The sequence below is a fragment of the Anomaloglossus baeobatrachus genome, chromosome 10 (assembly GCF_048569485.1).
Source record: "Anomaloglossus baeobatrachus isolate aAnoBae1 chromosome 10, aAnoBae1.hap1, whole genome shotgun sequence".
Classification (NCBI taxonomy): domain Eukaryota; kingdom Metazoa; phylum Chordata; class Amphibia; order Anura; family Aromobatidae; genus Anomaloglossus; species Anomaloglossus baeobatrachus.
The window spans coordinates 198,653,491-198,676,083 of NC_134362.1; the positions used below are offsets into that span (position 1 = coordinate 198,653,491).

Sequence of the window (22,593 nt, forward strand, 5' to 3'; positions counted from 1 at the left end):
TATGTACAAGAATATAACTACTATAATACTGTCCCCTATGTACAAGAATATAACTACTATAATACTGCCCCTATGTACAAGAATATAACTACTATAATACTGCCCCTATGTACAAGAATATAACTACTATAATACTGCCCCTATGTACAAGAATATAACTACTATAATACTGCCCCTATGTACAAGAATATAACTACTATAATACTGCCCCTATGTACAAGAATATAACTACTATAATACTGCCCCTATGTACAAGAATATAACTACTATAATACTGCCCCTATGTACAAGAATATAACTACTATAATACTGCCCCTATGTACAAGAATATAACCACTATAACACAGCCCCTATGTACAAGAATATAACTACTATAATACTGCCCCTATGTACAAGAATATAACTACTATAATACTTCCCCTATGTACAAGAATATAAGTACTATAATACTGCTCCTATATACAAGAATATAACTTCTATAATACTGCTCCTATGTACAAGAATATAACTACTATAATACTGCCCCCTATGTACAAGAATATAACTACTATAATACTGCCCCTATGTACAAGAATATAACTACTATAATACTTCCCCTATGTACAAGAATATAACTACTATAATACTGCTCCTATGTACAAGAATATAACTACTATAATACTGCTCCTATATACAAGAATATAACTACTATAATACTGCCCCCTATGTACAAGAATATAACTACTATAATACTGTCCCCTATGTACAAGAATATAACCACTATAATACTGCCCCTATGTACAAGAATATAACTACTATAATACTGCCCCTATGTACAAGAATATAACTACTATAATACTGCCCCTATGTACAAGAATATAACCACTATAATACTGCACCTATGTACAAGAATATAACTACTATAATACTGCCCCTATGTACAGGAATATAACTACTATAATACTGCCCTCTATGTACAAGAATATAACTACTATAATACTGCCCCTATGTACAAGAATATAACTACTATAATACTGCTCCTAAGTACAAGAATATAACTACTATAATACTGCCCCCTATGTACAAGAATATAACTACTATAATACTGCTCCTATGTACAAGAATATAACTACTATAATACTGCCCCTATGTACAAGAATATAACTACTATAATACTTCCCCTATGTACAAGAATATAACTACTATAATACTTCCCCTATGTACAAGAATATAACTACTATAATACTTCCCCTATGTACAAGAATATAAGTACTATAATACTGCTCCTATGTACAAGAATATAACTACTATAATACTGCTCCTATGTACAAGAATATAACTACTATAATACTGCTCCTATATACAAGAATATAACTACTATAATACTGCCCTCTATGTACAAGAATATAACTACTATAATACTGCCCCTATATACAAGAATATAAGTACTATAATACTGCCCTCTATGTACAAGAATATAACTACTATAATACTGCCCCTATGTACAAGAATATAACTACTATAATACTGCTCCTATGTACAAGAATATAACTACTATAATACTGCCCCCTATGTACAAGAATATAACTACTATAATACTGCTCCTATGTACAAGAATATAACTACTATAATACTGCCCCTATGTACAAGAATATAACTACTATAATACTTCCCCTATGTACAAGAATATAACTACTATAATACTTCCCCTATGTACAAGAATATAAGTACTATAATACTGCTCCTATGTACAAGAATATAACTACTATAATACTGCTCCTATGTACAAGAATATAACTACTATAATACTGCTCCTATATACAAGAATATAACTACTATAATACTGCCCTCTATGTACAAGAATATAACTACTATAATACTGCTCCTATATACAAGAATATAACTACTATAATACTGCCCTCTATGTACAAGAATATAAGTACTATAATACTGCTCCTATGTACAAGAATATAACTACTATAATACTGCTCCTATGTACAAGAATATAACTACTATAATACTGCTCCTATATACAAGAATATAACTACTATAATACTGCCCTCTATGTACAAGAATATAACTACTATAATACTGCTCCTATATACAAGAATATAACTACTATAATACTGCCCTCTATGTACAAGAATATAACTACTATAATACTGCCCCTATGTACAAGAATATAACTGTTTTCTATTGATTTCTTTAGGACAAGAACAAGCTGATGGACGCTCTGAAGCACGCCTCCAATATGTTGGGAGAGCTGCGCACCTCCATGCTGTCGCCGAAGAGTTACTATGAGCTCTGTATCCTTTCATGTTGTTGTTGTATAGATGGTTTCCGTTTCTTGAGGTCACACATTATCCGGGACCTCTGTGATTTTGGTGATTAATTTATGGTGATGTCTCGGCCGCAGTCGCTCGTTGTCGCCTGTCAATCATGAGAATGAGGTCTTTTGTTGTCTCCACTTTGTGTTTTGTCCGATCCCGGGGATCATTTTGCAGGACTGACCCCTTTTTTTTTTTTTTTTTTTTTTTTTTTTTTTACCTAAAGAATGATACTGTGCACAAAATTTGCATTGTACAATGACTTTAACTTGCCCCTGTGCAGACATGGCGATCTCTGACGAGCTGCACTACCTGGAGGTGTATCTGACCGATGAGTTCGCCAAAGGAAGGAAAGTGGCGGATTTATACGAGCTCGTGCAGTATGCCGGGAACATCATCCCCAGGCTGTGAGTATGACCGCTCCATGCAAGATGGCGTATGGGTGTGTCGTCGCTAGTGGGGGTGCGTCGTCGCTAGTGGGGGTGCGTCGTCGCTGGTGGGGGTGCGTCGTCGCTGGTGGGGGTGCGTCGTCGCTGGTGGGGGTGCGTCGTCGCTGGTGGGGGTGCGTCGTCGCTGGTGGGGGTGCGTCGTCGCTGGTGGGGGTGCGTCGTCGCTGGTGGGGGTGCGTCGTCGCTGGTGGGGGTGCGTCGTCGCTGGTGGGGGTGCGTCGTCGCTGTGGGAGTGCGTCGTCGCTGTGGGGGTGCGTCGTCGCTGGTGGGGGTGCGTCGTCGCTGTGGGGGTGCGTCGTCGCTGTGGGGGTGCGTCGTCGCTGGTGGGGGTGCGTTATCACCGGGGGTGCCCTTATGTAGAGGGCTCAGCCTGACAGGTGGAGCATTACCTGCCCCCATAGCGGCTCACAGACCTCCGCTGAGAACATCAGATGTGTTACCGGTCTTATGGCGACATTCCATTGTTTGCGGTAATTGTCTGCTGCTGTTCTTTCTCTCGCAGTTATCTGCTGATCACCGTCGGTGTCGTCTATGTGAAGTCCTTCTCCCAGTCCAGGAAGGATATCTTAAAGGACATGGTGGAGATGTGTCGGGGGGTCCAGCATCCGCTGCGGGGGCTCTTTCTGCGCAATTACCTCCTGCAGTGCACCAGGAATATCCTGCCGGACGAGGGGGAGCAGATGCAGTAAGGAGACGCTGCACTTTTTGAAAAAAATTGTTTAAACTTTTTATATAGAAAATTATCGGAAGGAAGAATGGGTGTAATGCCGCGCTTATCGCCAATACGAGCCGAAGAAACTTTAATCTAAGTCTTTATTGTATGAGCTATGTACAGGTCTACGCGTTTCAGGGGTCATAGCCCCTTCCTCAGGACAGTATAGCAGTGACAAGGATAGTCTTTTGTTCCACAGTCTCTGAAACTTTGGCGCTCCCTTGCTTTCTCTCTGGCGCTCCCTTGCTGCTTTCTCTCTGGCGCTCCCTTGCTGCTTTCTCTCTGGCGCTCCCTTGCTGCTTTCTCTCTGGCGTTCCCTTGCTGCTTTCTCTCTGGCGCTCCCTTGCTGCTTTCTCTCTGGCGCTCCCTTGCTGCTTTCTCTCTGGCGCTCCCTTGCCTTTTCTCTCTCTGGCGCTCCCTTGCCTTTTCTCTCTCTGGCGCTCCCTTGCCTTTTCTCTCTCTGGCGCTCCCTTGCCTTTTCTCTCTCTGGCGCTCCCTTGCCTTTTCTCTCTTTGGCGCTCCCTTGCCTTTTCTCTCTTTGGCGCTCCCTTGCCTTTTCTCTCTTTGGCGCTCCCTTGCCTTTTCTCTCTTTGGCGCTCCCTTGCCTTTTCTCTCTTTGGCGCTCCCATATTGTGTTTTTTTTTTTATTTTTTTTTAAATAGCTTGTTATTTCAGGTCACAGAACAGGATCTGGATTATTAATCTTCCCGCTGTCGTTCATCCTTTTTGTATACGGGATTGGTAATCTCGCAGATTGTGTGAACATGAATGTTCCTTTTTTTGCAGCGAGGAGATTACAGGAGACATCAGCGACTCCATGGATTTCGTGCTGCTGAATTTTGCAGAGATGAACAAGCTGTGGGTGCGAATGCAGCACCAGGGGCACAGCCGGGACAAGGAGAAGCGGGAGCGGGAGCGTCAGGAGCTGCGCATTCTGGTCGGGACCAACCTAGTCCGGCTCAGTCAGCTGGAGGGAGTCAACGTGGAGCGGTACAAGCAGGTGAGCGGCCGGGGGATTATACCTGCAGACGGGCGCTTAGTCCGCTGGTAACGACCGTGAGTTATGGCGTCTGATCTCCTTTCCAGATTGTGTTACCCGGCATTCTGGAGCAGGTGGTGAACTGCCGGGACGCGCTGGCCCAGGAGTATCTGATGGAGTGCATCATACAGGTGAGCCGCTGCCTCTGAAGAAGGGGGAACAAGGAAAGCGCCGAAACCTCCCATTTACATATGGAATAAAACTACCGTATTTTTCGGATTATGAAACACTCTTTTCCTCCCAAAAATTTGGGAGGGAAATGAAGGGTGCGTCTTTTAATCTGAATGTAGCTTACTTGGGGGGTGGTGGACAATAGTGACAAGAGGCAGGGGCAGTGCTGTGGGCTGTGTGCGGCAGGGGCAGTGCTGTGGGCTGTGTGCGGCAGGGGCAGTGCTGTGGGCTGTGTGCGGCAGGGGCAGTGCTGTGGGCTGTGTGCGGCAGGGGCAGTGCTGTGGGCTGTGTGCGGCAGGGGCAGTGCTGTGGGCTGTGTGCGGCAGGGGCAGTGCTGTGGGCTGTGTGCGGCAGGGGCAGTGCTGTGGGCTGTGTGCGGCAGGGGCAGTGCTGTGGGCTGTGTGCGGCAGGGGCAGTGCTGTGGGCTGTGTGCGGCAGGGGCAGTGCTGTGGGCTGTGTGCGGCAGGGGCAGTGCTGTGGGCTGTGTGCGGCAGGGGCAGTGCTGTGGGCTGTGTGCGGCAGGGGCAGTGCTGTGGGCTGTGTGCGGCAGGGGCAGTGCTGTGGGCTGTGTGCGGCAGGGGCAGTGCTGTGGGCTGTGTGCGGCAGGGGCAGGGCTGTGTGCGGCAGGGGCAGGGCTGTGTGCGGCAGGGGCAGGGCTGTGTGCGGCAGGGGCAGGGCTGTGTGCGGCAGGGGCAGGGCTGTGTGCGGCAGGGGCAGGGCTGTGTGCGGCAGGGGCAGGGCTGTGTGCGGCAGGGGCAGGGCTGTGTGCGGCAGGGGCAGGGCTGTGTGCGGCAGGGGCAGGGCTGTGTGCGGCAGGGGCAGTGCTGTGGGCTGTGTGCGGCAGGGGCAGTGCTGTGGGCTGTGTGCGGCAGGGGCAGTGCTGTGGGCTGTGTGCGGCAGGGGCAGTGCTGTGGGCTGTGTGCGGCAGGGGCAGTGCTGTGGGCTGTGTGCGGCAGGGGCAGTGCTGTGGGCTGTGTGCGGCAGGGGCAGTGCTGTGGGCTGTGTGCGGCAGGGGCAGTGCTGTGGGCTGTGTGCGGCAGGGGCAGTGCTGTGGGCGGTGTGCGGCAGGGGCAGTGCTGTGGGCGGTGTGCGGCAGGGGCAGTGCTGTGGGCGGTGTGCGGCAGGGGCAGTGCTGTGGGCGGTGTGCGGCAGGGGCAGTGCTGTGGGCGGTGTGCGGCAGGGGCAGTGCTGTGGGCGGTGTGCGGCAGGGGCAGTGCTGTGGGCGGTGTGCGGCAGGGGCAGTGCTGTGGGCGGTGTGCGGCAGGGGCAGTGCTGTGGGCGGTGTGCGGCAGGGGCAGTGCTGTGGGCGGTGTGCGGCAGGGGCAGTGCTGTGGGCGGTGTGCGGCAGGGGCAGTGCTGTGGGCGGTGTGCGGCAGGGGCAGTGCTGTGGGCGGTGTGCGGCAGGGGCAGTGCTGTGGGCTGTGTGCGGCAGGGGCAGTGCTGTGGGCGGTGTGCGGCAGGGGCAGTGCTGTGGGCTGTGTGCGGCAGGGGCAGTGCTGTGGGCTGTGTGCGGCAGGGGCAGTGCTGTGGGCTGTGTGCTGTGTGCGGCAGGGGCAGTGCTGTGGGCTGTGTGCGGCAGGGGCAGTGCTGTGGGCTGTGTGCGGCAGGGGCAGTGCTGTGGGCGGTGTGCGGCAGGGGCAGTGAGGCACGGACAACTCTGAAGACGGCGGCGGTGCGAGCTTCAAATATTGGTGCTCTAGGCCCAAGATTTCATCTGTGCACCACTGCCACACCACGACCGCCCGTGCCTCCTGTGACCCCCGCTCCACCACTGCTGCTGCACTGCCCTGCTCCACAACCACCCCTGCCTCCTGTGACTCCTGCTGCACCGCCCTGCTGCACGACCGCCCCTGGCTTTTGTGACCACCGCTGCCACACCGGTCTGCTCCACGACCGCCCCTGCCTCCTGTGACTCCAGCGTTACTAGCGCTGCCGCACTGCTCTGCTCCTGCCTCATGTGACCCCCGCCTTACCACCGCTGCCACACCGCTCTGCTCCATGACTGCCCCTGCCTCCTGTGACCCTTGCTCCACTGCTGCACTGCCCTGCTCCACAACCACCCCTGCCTCCTGTGACCCCTGCTCCGCTGCCGCACCGCCCTGCTCCACAACTGCTCCTGCCTCATGTGACCCCAGCCTTACCACCACTGCTGCCCTGCCCTGCTCTACGACCGCCCCTGCCTCCTGTGACCCCGCCTCCACCATCACTGCTGCACCGCCCTGCTCCACGACCGCCCCTGCCTCCTGTGACCCCGCCTCCACCATCACTGCTGCACCGCCCTGCTCCACGACCGCCCCTGCCTCCTGTGACCCCGCCTCCACCATCACTCCTGCCCTGCTCCACGACCGCCCCTGCCTCCTGTGACCCCGCCTCCACCATCACTGCTGCACTGCCCTGCTCCACGACCGCCCCTGCCTCCTGTGACCCCGCCTCCACCATCACTGCCGCACCGCCCTGCTCCACGACCGCCCCTGCCTCCTGTGACCCCGCCTCCACCATCACTGCTGCACCGCCCCGCTCCACGACCGCCCCTGCCTCCTGTGACCCCGCCTCCACCATCACTGCTGCACCGCCCCGCTCCACGACCGCCCCTGCCTCCTGTGACCCCTGCTCCGCTGCCGCACCGCCCTGCTCCACAACTGCTCCTGCCTCATGTGACCCCAGCCTTACCACCACTGCTGCCCTGCCCTGCTCTACGACCGCCCCTGCCTCCTGTGACCCCGCCTCCACCATCACTGCTGCACCGCCCTGCTCCACGACCGCTCCTGCCTCCTGTGACCCCCCCCCCCGCTCCACCACCGCTTTTTGTAACCTCGCTGTTCATTGTCGTTCTAGGTTTTCCCCGATGAGTTTCATCTCCAGACACTTAACCCTTTCCTGCGCGCTTGTGCCGAGCTCCACCAAAACGTGAATGTGAAAAACATCATAATCGCTTTAATCGACAGGTGAGCGTCCGTCCACCGCCCGAGCGTTAGCGGTGTGCGGGTAAGAGACCGCGGGATAGACGGGGGGGGGGGAGATGGCAGAGAATATGGCAGATGTGTCCTGTTATCTATTTCTACAATACTCTGTGAGCTCAAAGTTCTGTCATTCATTACAATGTGTCAGTCCGGAGCTTGGACAGTTTTTTGTAGGGGAATCTGTGTGGACCCCTGTAATGTTTCCTTGTGTGACCACCTTCTGTCTCCGCTGCCCTTTTGCAGGTTGGCCCTCTTTGCACATCGAGAAGACGGACCCGGGATCCCGGCCGATATCAAACTGTTTGACATTTTCTCCCAGCAGGTGGCGACAGTCATACAGGTGATGGCATAGGGTGCGCCATTGCTTTATCATCGGCAGGGGTCCGACCTGAAAGTGAAGGGTCCGCAGCTGTAGTTAGGGACTGCACCCGTTCACTATCTTGTACAGGGCTGCCCCGGCTGCCTGTTGTGCATGGGATCTGCAGTTTGGCTCCATTCAAGTACAATGTCTCCTGCGGATCCTTCTGCAGCCGCATGTGCAGGAGCGCTGCTCTGCAGTACAAACTGAGAATGGACTGGTGAGGGCCATGCAGGGAAGTGCCCCTCTATGATCAGAAAGTGATTACAGGTTCAGCCTTGATCGTCGTCCGACGCAGGGTCGGCACTTACTCTTATCCTGGCGGCCGTGGGTACTGCATTTAGTCTGGTCCTGGCGGCCGCAGGGTCGGGATTTAATCTGGTCCTGGCGGCCGCAGGGTCGGGATTTAATCTGTTCCTGGCGGCCGCAGGGTCGGGATTTAGTCTGGTTCTGGCGGCCGCGGTGTCGGCATTTAGTCTGGTTCTGGCGGCCGCGGGGACTGCATTTAGTCTGGTCTTGGCGGCCGCAGGGTCGGGATTTAGTCTGGTCCTGGAGGCCGCAGGGTCGGGATTTAGTCTGGTCCTGGAGGCCGCAGGGTCGGGATTTAGTCTGGTCCTGGCGGCCGCAGGGTCGGGATTTAGTCTGGTCCTGGCGGCCGCAGGGTCGGGATTTAGTCTGGTCCTGGCGGCCGCAGGGTCGGGATTTAGTCTGGTCCTGGCGGCCGCAGGGTCGGGATTTAGTCTGGTCCTGGCGGCCGCAGGGTCGGAATTTAGTCTGGTCCTGGCGGCCGCAGGGTCGGGATTTAGTCTGGTTCTGGCGGCCGCGTGGTCGGCATTTAGTCTGGTCCTGGCGGCCGCAGGGACTGCATTTAGTCTGGTCCTGGCGGCCGCGGGGTCGGGATTTAGTCTGGTCCTGGCGGCCGCGGGGTCGGCATTTGGTCTGGTCCTGGCGGCTGCGGGGTCGGCATTTGGTCTGGTCCTGGCGGCTGCGGGGTCGGCATTTGGTCTGGTCCTGGCGGCTGCGGGGTCGGCATTTGGTCTGGTCCTGGCGGCCGCGGGGTCGGCATTTACTAGGCTCCCTTGCTGACACAGCATAGTGTCAGCTTTCTCTTATTTGCTGTGTAAGTCGCAGGCGCAGCCCCTGAGCCCGCACTGTCCATTCACTTCATTGTACGGACCCCGCATCCTACCGGCTCCATCCTATGCGGCACACAGAGGGGATTGCAGTAGTTTAGCGATGACTGACACACGATGAGACGGTAAATGTCTTAATCTCCTTGCTCTTGTCTTGCCCGCAGTCTCGTCAGGACATGCCCTCGGAAGACGTCGTGTCCTTGCAAGTGTCTCTCATTAACTTGGCCATGAAGTGCTACCCTGATCGAGTGGATTATGTGGATAAAGTGCTGGAGACGACGGTGGAAATTTTCAACAAGCTGAACCTCGAGCAGTGAGTACAGGAATGATTGTCCGCGAAAAAAACAGAGAAAAACTAAAAAAAAAAAAAGCAGAATTCGTCCTCCGGAGCTGCTGTTCGCAGCATTATGTCATCTGTCAGATGTGTCACCATTAATTGTGCCGAGTCCTGGCGGCCCCTCGCACGTTATCAGGAGGTGTCCGGGGCGGAATAATCATATAACGAGACCTTCTGCAACGTCCCAAAACTAAACCCAGACGTGACCCCTGCTCCTCCGAGCTTCAGGCCTCCGCCGGCAGTGCCGTGCCGCGGGTGCACCGCTCTCATTAGTCCGTCATCCGCGTGTCTCATCCACACGGCGGCCGCTGACCCCTCTTCACGCAGCAAACAAGTGTATAAATAGCTGGTACATCGCGTTCCCTGCGCTGCGGCGGCTCTTGGTGGAGGCTGCGGCTCTTGGTGGAGGCTGCGGCTCTTGGTGGAGGCTGCGGCTCTTGGTGGAGGCTGCGGCTCTTGGTGGAGGCTGCTCGCACCGGAGTACGAGTCACTTTGTACATTTTTTTTTTTTTTAATGACGGGAAAAGATAAAATAAGTTGTTGCCTAGGAAACCATCTTCTAACAAACCGCGGTCCTGTGTGTCTTTATGTGGAGACGCTCGTCACCGGGAAAGGAACTGCTGCTCTGTATGATAGGATAACAGAAAGCCAGACCGGTAATGAGCCGGGTAACGAGCGGCATGTCACACCGTGCCCAAACATGTCACATCATAGGAAGGGAGGGACCGCGACACCAGCGTCTTATGAGGTTTATAATAGCAGTCACTGTGTGTATGTGTATATATATGTATGTATATGTATGTATGTATGTATATGTATGTATATGTATATATGTATATGTATGTATGTATATATATGTATGTATATATATGTATGTATATATATGTATGTATATATATGTATGTATATATATGTATGTATATATATGTATGTATATGTATGTATGTATATGTATGTATATGTATGTATGTATATGTATGTGTATGTATGTATGTGTATGTATGTATGTATATATATGTATGTGTATGTATATATATGTATATGTATGTATGTATGTGTATGTATATATATGTGTGTGTATGTATATATATGTGTGTATATATATATATATGTGTGTATATATATGTATATATATGTGTGTATATATATGTATATATATGTGTGTATATATATGTATATATATGTGTGTATATATATGTATATATATGTGTGTATATATATGTATATATATGTGTGTATATATATGTATATATATGTGTGTATATATATGTATATATATGTGTGTATATATATGTATATATATGTGTGTATATATATGTATATATATGTGTGTATATATATGTATATATATGTGTGTATATATATGTATATATATGTGTGTATATATATGTATATATATGTGTGTATATATATGTATATATATGTGTGTGTATATATATGTATATATGTGTGTGTATATATATGTGTATGTGTGTGTATATATATGTATGTATATATGTGTGTATATATATGTATGTATATATGTGTGTATATATATGTATGTATATGTATGTATATGTATGGATGTGTGTATGTGTATATGTATATGTATGTATATATATATATATATAATGTATGTATATGTGTGTGTGTATATCTATATATATAATTGCCTTATTCTGTCTGTCTTGCTCCAAAATTGTGTCCTTACGGTGACACAAAGCTGATTGGCCGCTGGGCTCGTGGGCTCGCCATGGCCCCCCCCCCGCACGGATTGGCCGCTCGCCTAGGCTGCGCCCCCACACGGATTGGCCGGCCGCTCGCCCAGGCTCCGCCCCCCCGCCCACAGATTGGCCTCTCGCCCCGGCACCCTGCAGGCATTGGCAACTCTGCCACGCCCCGCCCCTCTCACGCAATGCACGCTAGCTCTGGCCCCGCCCCCCCACGCATTCCCCGAACGGTCACGGAGCCACGACTCCCAGGTGAGTACTGTACCCCCGGGAGCCCACATCAGCGTACGCCGCAAACTCAGCCGACACATACCCTCGCATTGCTGGTGTGGGCTCCCGTGCGAGCGGGGGACGAGATACGCTGGTAACCATGGTAGCATAGTTACCAGCGTATCAAGGTCCTGCAGCGGCGGAACATACACACACGCACATAACAGCACACACACACATACACACACACACACACACACACATCAGATCACACTCACTCTCACACACACCTCACACACACACACATCGCATCCACACACTCACAACATCCTGGGATATCGCTTGCTTCTCGGCCTCGATACTGTGCTGTGAGCTTCCAGGACCTGCCGGAGGATCACATGGCCAGAAGCATGTGGTATCTCCGGATGTTGTGAGTATGAGCGCGTATGTGCAATATCGTCAATGTGTGTGTGAGTGTATGCGATCGGGTGTGTGTGAGTGTATGCGATCGGGTGTGTGTGAGTGTATGCGATCGGGTGTGTGTGAGTGTATGCGATCGGGTGTGTGTGAGTGTATGCGATCAGGTGTGTGTGAGTATGCGATCGGATCTGTGAGTGTCAGCAGAGGGGCACGGCGTGCTGGAGGAGGCTGGGAGGAGAGAGGCTGATCCTGGGGAAGGCTGGGATGGCGAGGCTGAGAGAAGGGAGGCTGATGCTGGGAGGAGAGAGGCTGATGCTGGGGGAGGCTGAGGCTGGGGTAGGCTGGGAGGAGAGAGGCTGATGCTGGGAAGAGAGAGGCTGATGCTGGGAAGAGAGGCTGATGCTGGTAGGAGAGAGGCTGATGCTGGGGGAGGCTGGGGTAGGCTGGGAGGAGAGAGGCTGATGCTGGGAGGAGAGAGGCTGATGCTGGGAGGAGAGAGGCTGATGTTGGGAGGAGAGAGGCTGATGTTGGGAGGAGAGAGGCTGATGCTGGGAGGAGAGAGGCTGATGCTGGGAGGAGAGAGGCTGATGCTGGGAGGAGAGAGGCTGATGCTGGGAGGAGAGAGGCTGATGCTGGGAGGAGAGAGGCTGATGCTGGGAGGAGAGAGGCTGATGCTGGGGGGAGAGAGGCTGATGCTGGGGGGAGAGAGGCTGATGCTGGGGGGAGAGAGGCTGATGCTGGGGGGAGAGAGGCTGATGCTGGGGGGAGAGAGGCTGATGCTGGGGGGAGAGAGGCTGATGCTGGGGGGAGAGAGGCTGATGCTGGGGGGAGAGAGGCTGATGCTGGGGGGAGAGAGGCTGATGCTGGGGGGAGAGAGGCTGATGCTGCGGGGAGAGAGGCTGATGCTGCGGGGAGAGAGGCTGATGCTGCGGGGAGAGAGGCTGATGCTGCGGGGAGAGAGGCTGATGCTGCGGGGAGAGAGGCTGATGCTGCGGGGAGAGAGGCTGATGCTGCGGGGAGAGAGGCTGATGCTGCGGGGAGAGAGGCTGATGCTGCGGGGAGAGAGGCTGATGCTGCGGGGAGAGAGGCTGATGCTGCGGGGAGAGAGGCTGATGCTGCGGGGAGAGAGGCTGATGCTGCGGGGAGAGAGGCTGATGCTGCGGGGAGAGAGGCTGATGCTGGTGCAGCATGGGGGATGGAGCACGATGGGGGGTGCGCAGCATGGGGGATGGAGCAGGTTTGGGAGTGCGCAGCATGGGGGATGGAGCACGTTTGGGAGTGCGCAGCATGGCGGATGGAGCACGTTTGGGAGTGCGCAGCATGGCGGATGGAGCACGTTTGGGAGTGCGCAGCATGGGGGATGGAGCACGTTTGGGAGTGCGCAGCATGGCGGATGCAGCACGATGGGGAGTGCGGAGCATGGCGGATGGAGCACGTTTGGGAGTGCGCAGCATGGCGGATGGAGCACGTTTGGGAGTGCGCAGCATGGCGGATGGAGCACGATGGGGGGTGCGCAGCATGGGGGATGGAGCACGATGGTGAGTGCGCTGCATGGGGGATGGAGCACGATGGGGAGTGCACACCTCCCCCCAACACACACACACACGCGCGCACTGCACAACACACCACACACACACACACACACACACACACACACTGGGAACCACAAACAACGCCCTACACAGACACCCACACACACAGACAACGCTGCACACACACAACACCCAACACACAAACACCGCGGCGCACACAAATCTACGCACATACTGCACAACACACACATTGCACAAAACATACCTCCCCCCAAAACACACCACACACACACAAACCGCGCAACACACACACAACGCTACAGACACACAGCGCTCCACAAACAACGCAACACACATACAACACCGCTCTCACCCCCCGCCACACCCAGAACATGTACAGCGCCTACACAAACACTTGGTAACTACACACAACAATATATATATATATATATATATATATATATATATATATATATATATATATATATATATATATATATATATATATATATATATATATATATATATTTATATTACTGATCCTTTATTATACTCCAGAGCTGCACTCACTATCCTGCTGATGCAGTCACTGTACATACATTACATTACTTATCCTGAGTTACCTCCTGTATTATACTCCAGAGCTGCACTCACTTTTCTGCTGGTGCAGTCACTGTGTACATACATTACATTACTGATCCTGAGTTACCTCCTGTATTATACTCCAGAGCTGCACTCACTATTCTGCTGGTGCAGTCACTGTGTACATACGTTACTGATCCTGAGTTACCTCCTGTATTATACTCCAGAGCTGCACTCACTATTCTGCTGGTGCAGTCACTGTACATACATTACATTACTGATCCTGAGTTACCTCCCGTATTATACTCCAGAGCTGCACTCACTATTCTGCTGGTGCAGTCACTGTGTACATACATTACTTAACCATAGTTGCATATGTTAACAGAATAGTGAGTGCAGCTCTGGGTGCCTCATTTAAGTCCAGTAGTCTGGAGGGTGGAGTCAGTCACTGATTGACAGCTCATGCATACACATGTATACAGTGAAGACTGATTTTATCTATATCTCTTTCCTCCATGTCTCCCGGCTCTTCCTCTGTCATCTCATCCGGAGGTGCTAGTGGCGCGTTACATTCTGGATATACTTACATTGTGATGTGAATGGTTGAGTTTCCTCCTCTCTGTGCTTTCTTATGTGTTTAGCTCTGCTACATGTGAGAGCAGAGGATGTGTCTTTAGCTCTGCTACATCTGAGAGCAGAGGATGTATCTTTAGCTCTGCTACATCTGAGAGCAGAGGATGTGTCTTTAGCTCTGCTACATCTGAGAGCAGAGGATGTGTCTTTAGCTCTGATCCGTCTTGTACCTTTCAGCATCGCCACGAGCAGCGCCGTCTCCAAAGAGCTGACGCGACTCCTGAAGATCCCGGTGGACACCTACAACAACATCCTGACCGTGCTGAAGCTCAAACATTTCTACCCCCTCTTTGAATACTTTGACTACGAGTCCAGGAAGAGCATGAGCTGCTACGTGCTGAGCAGCGGCCTGGAGTACAACACTGAGGTCGGCTCCCAGGAGCAGGTAATGTGGACCTGGCGCCGGCCGCCTGTCTGCCATGTCTCTGCTGCCTCTCACTAATGTGGGCATGGTACCCTCCATCTGTCCACCGTGTCTCTGCTGCCTCACATAAATGTGTGAACGGTGCCCTCCACCTTTCAGTCGCGTCTGTGCTGCCTTACATTAATATGGGCACGGAGCCCTCAGTCTGTCCACAGTGTCTCTGCTGCCTCACATTAATGTATACACAGTGCCCCTGCCTGTCTGCCGTGTCTCTTGTGCCTTACATTAATGTGGCCTCGGTGCCCCCCACCTGTCTACAGTGTCTCTACTGCCTCATATTGTGTGCATGGTTCCCTCCACCTGTCTACCATGTCTCTACTGCTTCACATAGTGTGCATAGTGTCCTCCACCTGTCCACCCTATCTCTGCTGCCTCACATCAATGTATATTCAGTGAGGTCCGCCTGTCTGCCGTGTCACTGCTGCCTCACATTGTTGGCTTTGTTGACAGGTGGACGCCATCATGAATCTGGTATCAACGCTCATCCAGGACCAGCCAGACCAGCCAGCGGAAGACCCCGACCCCGAAGACTTTGCTGATGAGCAGGGACTTGTCGGGAGATTCATTCACCTACTGAGGTCCGATGACCCCGATCAACAGTATCTGGTAAGAAACATCCCAGTAATGTCTGGGCATTGTAGACTAGCCGTGCTTTCCTTACTCATCCACAGGGGGGCGCTGTACATTGATAAGATCAGGAGATGGCCTAGTGCTGATCCTGGTGACGTCTCGCCGCTCCGTCTTCTCCTGCGCCGGCTCCATTACAGGTCCTACAGATAATTGCTTTTATTGTGCACATTGTCGTGGAGCGCCGCGCCCCGCTTACCTTCCAAGGCTTCCAATATCCTAATTCTCTGCACTATCAGCCCAGATTTAATATCCTTTTATCATTTCATTGAATCGCGGCGAGTCATTGTGGCCTCCTGCGCCGCTCCTGTCACCGCTGATAATGGCCGCGTAATACCCGCTGCTAAGTCAGTCACCGCTCCTTTAGCGCCTCACTGCAAAGATAACATATTCAGAGTTGTCCGGTATCTGGAGATCGCTCGTCACAGCTACTACAACCCCCAATGTGTGTTCCTTGTGTCTGTTTCTTTCTTGGATTTGCTAACCGACGCCGCTGATCACCTCTGTAAATGTGCAGAGAGTGAGGCGGTTTGGAGGAAGGGGCAGCGAGCGAGGCGGTTTGGAGGAAGGGGCAGCGAGCGAGGCGGTTTGGAGGTAGGGGCAGCGAGCGAGGCGGTTTGGAGGAAGGGGCAGCGAGCGAGGCGGTTTGGAGGTAGGGGCAGCGAGCGAGGCGGTTTGAAGGTAGGGGCAGCGAGCGAGGCGGTTTGGAGGTAGGGGCAGCGAGCGAGGCGGTTTGGAGGTAGGGGCAGCGAGCGAGGCGGTTTGGAGGTAGGGGCAGCGAGCGAGGCGGTTTGGAGGTAGGGGCAGCGAGCGAGGCGGTTTGGAGGAAGGGGCAGCGAGCGCGCCGATCACCTCTTCAGTGTAAACAAGGTCACCGTCTGCGCGCCGCCACCTCTCATTTTGCAGCGGGAAGGTACTGATTAAGTCGCCTCCCGAAGAGACTTGATACCGCGCTGGCGGTGGTTTTAGCTGTCGCCACCGACGCTTCTGACAGCTCATCATTGTCTTGAAAGGAAGTAATTTCTCCCAAAGTGTCCTGTGTGTACTGAGCAAAATGACAAGACATAATTCACAGCGTCCGACCAGGAAGGGGGGAGGGGAGGGGGGGGGAACGCCATGACTGGGCAGAATCAAACAGGGAAGAAAGGAAGAAGCGAAGAGCCGGCATTGTGTGTCCCGCCGTCCTCCTGACGCACGTCTGCTCAGAACGGATAGATTAATTAGATGCTAACGAGTCTGTTAGGAGTTTTGCCGACTTAATGGGTTTTTAGGGGATTGTGATTTATTCACACTGCGTGCGGAGAGACAATGCCGCATATCCACCGCAGCCATCGCCCAAAACGAGGAGCCGTATTTTGCATTTTGACCACCCGCAGCCATCGCCCAAACCAAGGAACCTCATTTTGCATTTTGACCACCAAACTGTGGAGCTGTATTTTGCATTTTGACCACCCTCAGGCATTGCCCAAACTGAGGAGCCGCATTTTGACCACCCACAGACATTGCCCCAACCGAGGAGCCTCCTTTTGCATTTTGACCACTTGCAGGTATTGCCCAAACCAAGGATCCCCATTTTGACCACACGCAGGCATCGCCCAAACCGAAGATCTTCATCTTGACCACCTGTTGGCATTGCCCAAACCGAGGAGCCGGATTTTGCATTTTGACCACCTGTAGCCATCACCCAAACCAAGGAACCTCATTTTGCGTTTTGACCACCAACTGTGGAGCCTCATTTTCCATTTTGACCATCCGCAGGCATCGCCCAAAGCAAGGAGCTGCATTTTGCTTTTTGACCATTTGCAGACATTGCCCAAACCAAGGAGCCACATTTTGACTACCTGCAGACATCGCCCAAACCGAGGAGACCGAGGAGACTCCTTTTGCTTTTTGACCACCCGCAAACATTGCCCAAACCAAGGATCCCCATTTTGACCACCCGTAGGCATCACCCATATCAAGGAGCCGTATTTTGCTTTTTGACCACCCACAGGCATCGCCCAAACCGAGGAGCCTCCTTTTGCATTTTGACCACCCGCAGGTATTGCGCAAACCAAGGAGTTTAATTTTGCATTTTGACCACCAAACCGAAGAGCCTCATTTTTGCTTTTTGACCACCCGCAGACATCACCCAAACAAAGGAGCCCCATTTTGACCACCTAAAGGCATCGCCCAAACCGAGGAGTCTCATTTTGACCACCATGGCACTAGTCAGTCCCCACCACCCTCTTGAGTAGAAACGTCTCGTAGCTCCGGCGTCCATACTCCGTATAACCTCGGCCGTCTGCTGGTCTACTGCTCGTGAGATCAATACTCCAGTATTTCATCCAGCCGCGGTGCCGAGGGTCCTCTCCTGGAGCCGTAACTGATTCATTATCTTATTCATTACCTATTTAATTGGCTTGGAATCAACCGTGCAACAAGTGGGAATTTATGTAAAAAAAATATAAAACAACCACCCTTGACTTCCAATCCCCGCTTGGACCGCGCCGTAATGGAGTCCGGTGTTTTCCTTTTCGCTTTAAATTACCGCACGTCCCGCTTTCGAGGATCAATGGAGACCACGGGGAGGGCGGCTGCAAGCAGATGTCTTGTACGTGCGAGGAAGCCGCGTTCCTTATTCTTTCACAATTAACCCCACAAATAGAGATTTTGTGCATTATCTCGCCTCTCTGAAGCCTGAAACAAAGCAAAAAGCTTCTGGAAAGCGATACGTGGGTACGAGAAGTGTCCCCGGGAGCCGCGCGCTCGCATTCCTAATTGCTTCATTTAGCGCACGCTTAAGACGCCTAGACGCGGGGTTCATTTCAGAGAAACCTTCTGTTCTGCCGCACGACTATGGGGGGGAGGGAGCGGATCTCTGTGTTTGCCCATTATTTTTGTATTAATCACACAATGGTTCTTATTTCTATGGAGAATGAAGTTTTTCTTATAGAGAAATTACCGAGCACTTAGCACAATGTGGTACTGTACATGCTAATGCCACGTTTGCTATAGTCTCTTGTACAAAGCTATAAGATTGTATGTACTTTGACTTTTTGATCTAAGTCGGCGATCAGTATTACCAATTTGAGATGGAGCTCAACTGCTGTGACTTCCTGCTGTAGAGGGGGGAGAGAGCTGCTGCACTGATCTGTTACAGCGGTGATTCTCCATACAGAGATCCAGTCTTGTAGTCTTGTCAGTATGTTATTTTACAAGCTAACTAGTCCAAATGTATCTCTATAATCCAATCTCCTTAATGGAGATTGAAATGCTGTGACTTCCTGCTGGTAGAGGGGGGAGAAAGCCGCTGCATCGTCGGGCACTGATCTGTTGTAACAGTGATTCTCCATACAGAGATCCAGTTTTGTATTCTTGTCCGTATGTTATTTTACACGGTAACTAGTCCAAATGTATGTCTATAGTCCACACTCCTTAATGGAGATTGAAATGCTGTGACTTCCTGCTGGTAGAGGGGGGGAGAGAGCTGCTGCACTGATCTGTTACAGTGGTCATTCTCCATAAGGAAATCCAGTCTTGTAATCTTGTCACTGTTTATTTCACAAAGTAACTAGTCCAAATTTATCTCTATAATCCTTAATGGCGATTGAAATGCTGTGACTTCCTGCTGGTAGAGGGGGGAGGGAGCTGTGCACTGCCAATCAACAGTGTATTCCCTCGGGGACTTATGAATCGACGATATACACTGACGAAACTGCAAGACTAAACATTCTGTATTTAAGTAGACCCAGATCTGAATCTCTCTATATTAGTCTTCTTGATCAAGCTCAACTACTGAGACTTCTTGCTGGTATAGGGGGGAGAGAGCTGCTGCACTGCCGATCACTGATCTGTTACAGAAATCCAGTCTTGTAGTCTTGTCAGTGTTATTTTACAACATAACTAGTCCAAATGTATCTCTATAATCCAATCTCCTTAATAGAGATTGAAATGCTGTGACTTTTTGCTGGTAGAGGGGGGAGTGAGCTGCTGCACCGCTGATCACCAATGAGTTATATATGTAGAAACATTGATGAAACTACAAGAGTGAACATTCTGTATCTAAGTAGACCCAGATCAGAATCTCTATATTGCGGTCTTGTTGATGGAGCTCAACTGCTGAGACTTCCTGCTGGTATAGGGGGGAGGGAGCTGCTGCACTGCCAATCACTGATCTGTTACAGCAGTGATTCTCCATACGGAAATCCAGTCTTATAGTCTTGTCACTATGCTTATTTTGCAAGGTAACTAGTCCAAATATATCTCTATAGTCCACTCTCCTTAATGGAGATTTAAATGCTGTGACTTCCTGCTGGTAGAGGGGGGAGAGAGCTGCTGCACCGCTGATCATCAATGAGTTATATATCTAGAAACACTGAAGAAACTACAAAACTAAACATTCTGTATCTAAATAGACCCAGATCTGAATCTCTTTATTAGTCTTCTTGATCAAACTCATCTGCTTAGACTTCTTGCTGGTATAGGGGGGAGAGAGCTGCTGCACTGCCGATCACTGATCTGTTACAGAAAATCCAGTCTTGTAATCTTGTCAGTATGTTATTTTACAAGGTAACTAGTCCAAATGTATGTCTATAGTCTAATCTCCTTAATGGGGATTGAAATGCTGTGAATTCCTGCTGTTAGAGGGGGGAGAGAGCTGCTGCACCGCTGATCACCAATGAGTTATATATCTAGAAACACTGAAGAAACTAAAAGACTGAACATTCTGTTTCTAAGTAGACCCAGATCAGAATCTCTTCATATTGTAGTCTTCTTTGATGGAGCTCAACTGCTGAGACTTCTTGCTGGTAGAGGGGAGATAGAGCTGCTGCACCACCGCCGATCACTGATCTGTTACAGTGGTGATTCTCCATACAGAAATCCAGTCTTCTAGTCTTGTCAGTATGTTATTTTACAAGATAACTAGTCCAAATGTATCTTTACAGTCCAATTTCCTTAATGGAGTTTGAAATGCTGCGACTTCCTGCTGGTAGAGGGGGGAGAGAGCTGCTGCACCGCCAATCAACAACGTGTTGCCTCGGTGACTTATATATCGATAAACGCTGACGAAACTACTAAACATTCTGTATCTAAGTAGACCCAGATCAGAATCTGTTAGCAGTTGATCGCCATCAAGAAGACTGAGACTTCCTGCTGGTAGAGGGGGGAGAGAGCTGCTTTACGGTTCTCGCTGACCTGTTATTGTGGTGACTTATATTTACTGAACCACAGATGAAACTACAAGACTGTGTGTACAGCAAGCATCCAAGTAGACCCTGATCATAATCTGTATATATTAGTCTTGTGTTGACGTTCAACTGCTGAGAATTCCTGCTGATAGAGGGGGGAGAGAGCTGCTGTACAGTTCTTGCCAATCTGTTATTGCGGTCATTTATACGTAGGAAAACAATGCTGAAGCTACAAGACTGCGTGTACAGCAAACATCTAAATAGATCCAGTAGAGAATCTACGTATTCTAGTCTCCATGTGCTGAGACTTCCAGCTGGTAGAGGGGGGGGAGAGCTGTTCTATAGTTTTTGCTCATCTGTTATTGTACCGATTTTTAAACATACTGTAACTGATGACACTATAGGACTACATGTACTGCAAACATTTAAATAGACCCAGTTCATAATCTCTATAGTCCATTCTTCTTGATGGAGCTCCACTTGCTGAGACTTCCTGCTGGTAGAGGGGAGAAAGAGCAGCTGCACGGTCAATCACTGATCTGTCACTGTGGTGATTCATACAGTCTTGTAGTTTCGTTACTGTGGTGATTTATACATAGGGAAACACTAACACATGAGTGAGTGGCTGTACAGCAGCTCTCTCTCCCCTCCACCAGCAGGAAGTCTCAGCAGTTGAGCTCCATCAAGATGCCTGGAATACAGAGAGATTCTGTTTTGGGTCACTTTTAGATTGTTGCAGAAGATAGTGTTGTAGTTTCATCAATATTTCTCTATCTTCTGAAATTCTCAAAAATAGACAAAGATCAGAATTTCTCTATATTGTAGTCTTCTTTGATGGAGCTCAACTGCTGAGACTTCTTGCTAGTAGAGGGGAGAGAGAGCTGCTGCATCACCGCCGATCACTGATCTGTTACAGCGGTGATTTTCCATACAGAAATCCAGTCTTGTAGTCTTGTCAGTATGTTATTTTACAAGATTCCTAATCCAAATGTATCTTTACAGTCCAATCTCCTTGATGGAGATTGAAATACTGCGACTTCCTGCTGGTAGAGGGGGGAGAGAGCTGCTACATCGCTGATCAACAATGTGTTACCTCTGTGACGTATATATCCATAACCGCTGACGAAACTACAAAACTAAACATTCTGTATCTTAAGTAGACCCAGATCAGAATCTCTGTTAGTCTTCTTGATGGCGCTCAACTGCTGAGAATTCCTGCTGGTGGAGGGGGGAGGGAGCTGCTGCTGTACAGCCAATCCTTAATCTGCTACTGCGGTGATTTTATACATGGAGAAACACTGATGAAACTTCAACACTGTGTATAAATCACCGCAGTGACAGATCAGCGTCGGCTGTGAAGTGGCTCTCTCTCCCCTACACCAGCAGGAAATCTCAGCACATTGAGCTCCATCAATAAGACTGGAATACAATGAGAATGTGGTCTGGGTCTACTTTGATTGTTACAGAAGATTGAAACCAGAGAACTATCAAAGTAGACCCAGATCAGATTTTCTCTGTATTCCAGTCTCATTGCTAGAGCTCTATGTGCTGAGACTTCCTGCTGGTAGAGGGGAGAGAGAGCCACTTCACAGCCAGTTGCTGATCTGTCACTGCGATGATTCATACAGTCTTTTAGTTTTGTCATTGTTTCCTATAAATCAACACAGTAACAGATTAGTGATTGGCTGCCAAGCAGCTCTCTCTCCCCTCCACCAGCAGAAAGTCTCAGCGCATGGAGCATCATCAAGGAAACTAGAATACCGAGAGTCTGAACTGGGACTATTTAGATGTACACACAGTCTTGAAGTTTCAGCATTGTT

At 50.5% G+C, this 22,593-nt stretch overlaps 1 protein-coding gene across 1 annotated transcript in view; it reads left to right on the forward strand.

The window, feature by feature from the left end:
* VPS35 (VPS35 retromer complex component) overlaps positions 1-22,593 on the forward strand; it is a 41,830-nt gene that overhangs the window by 9,455 nt on the left and 9,782 nt on the right. The window contains exons 3-12 of the mRNA XM_075326132.1: positions 2,189-2,285; positions 2,590-2,713; positions 3,258-3,440; positions 4,254-4,467; positions 4,554-4,637; positions 7,513-7,622; positions 7,881-7,977; positions 9,293-9,441; positions 14,729-14,936; positions 15,426-15,581. Of these exons, the coding sequence (XP_075182247.1) occupies positions 2,189-2,285; positions 2,590-2,713; positions 3,258-3,440; positions 4,254-4,467; positions 4,554-4,637; positions 7,513-7,622; positions 7,881-7,977; positions 9,293-9,441; positions 14,729-14,936; positions 15,426-15,581 (1,422 nt within the window). The remainder of the gene's footprint in view (positions 1-2,188; positions 2,286-2,589; positions 2,714-3,257; positions 3,441-4,253; positions 4,468-4,553; positions 4,638-7,512; positions 7,623-7,880; positions 7,978-9,292; positions 9,442-14,728; positions 14,937-15,425; positions 15,582-22,593) is intronic.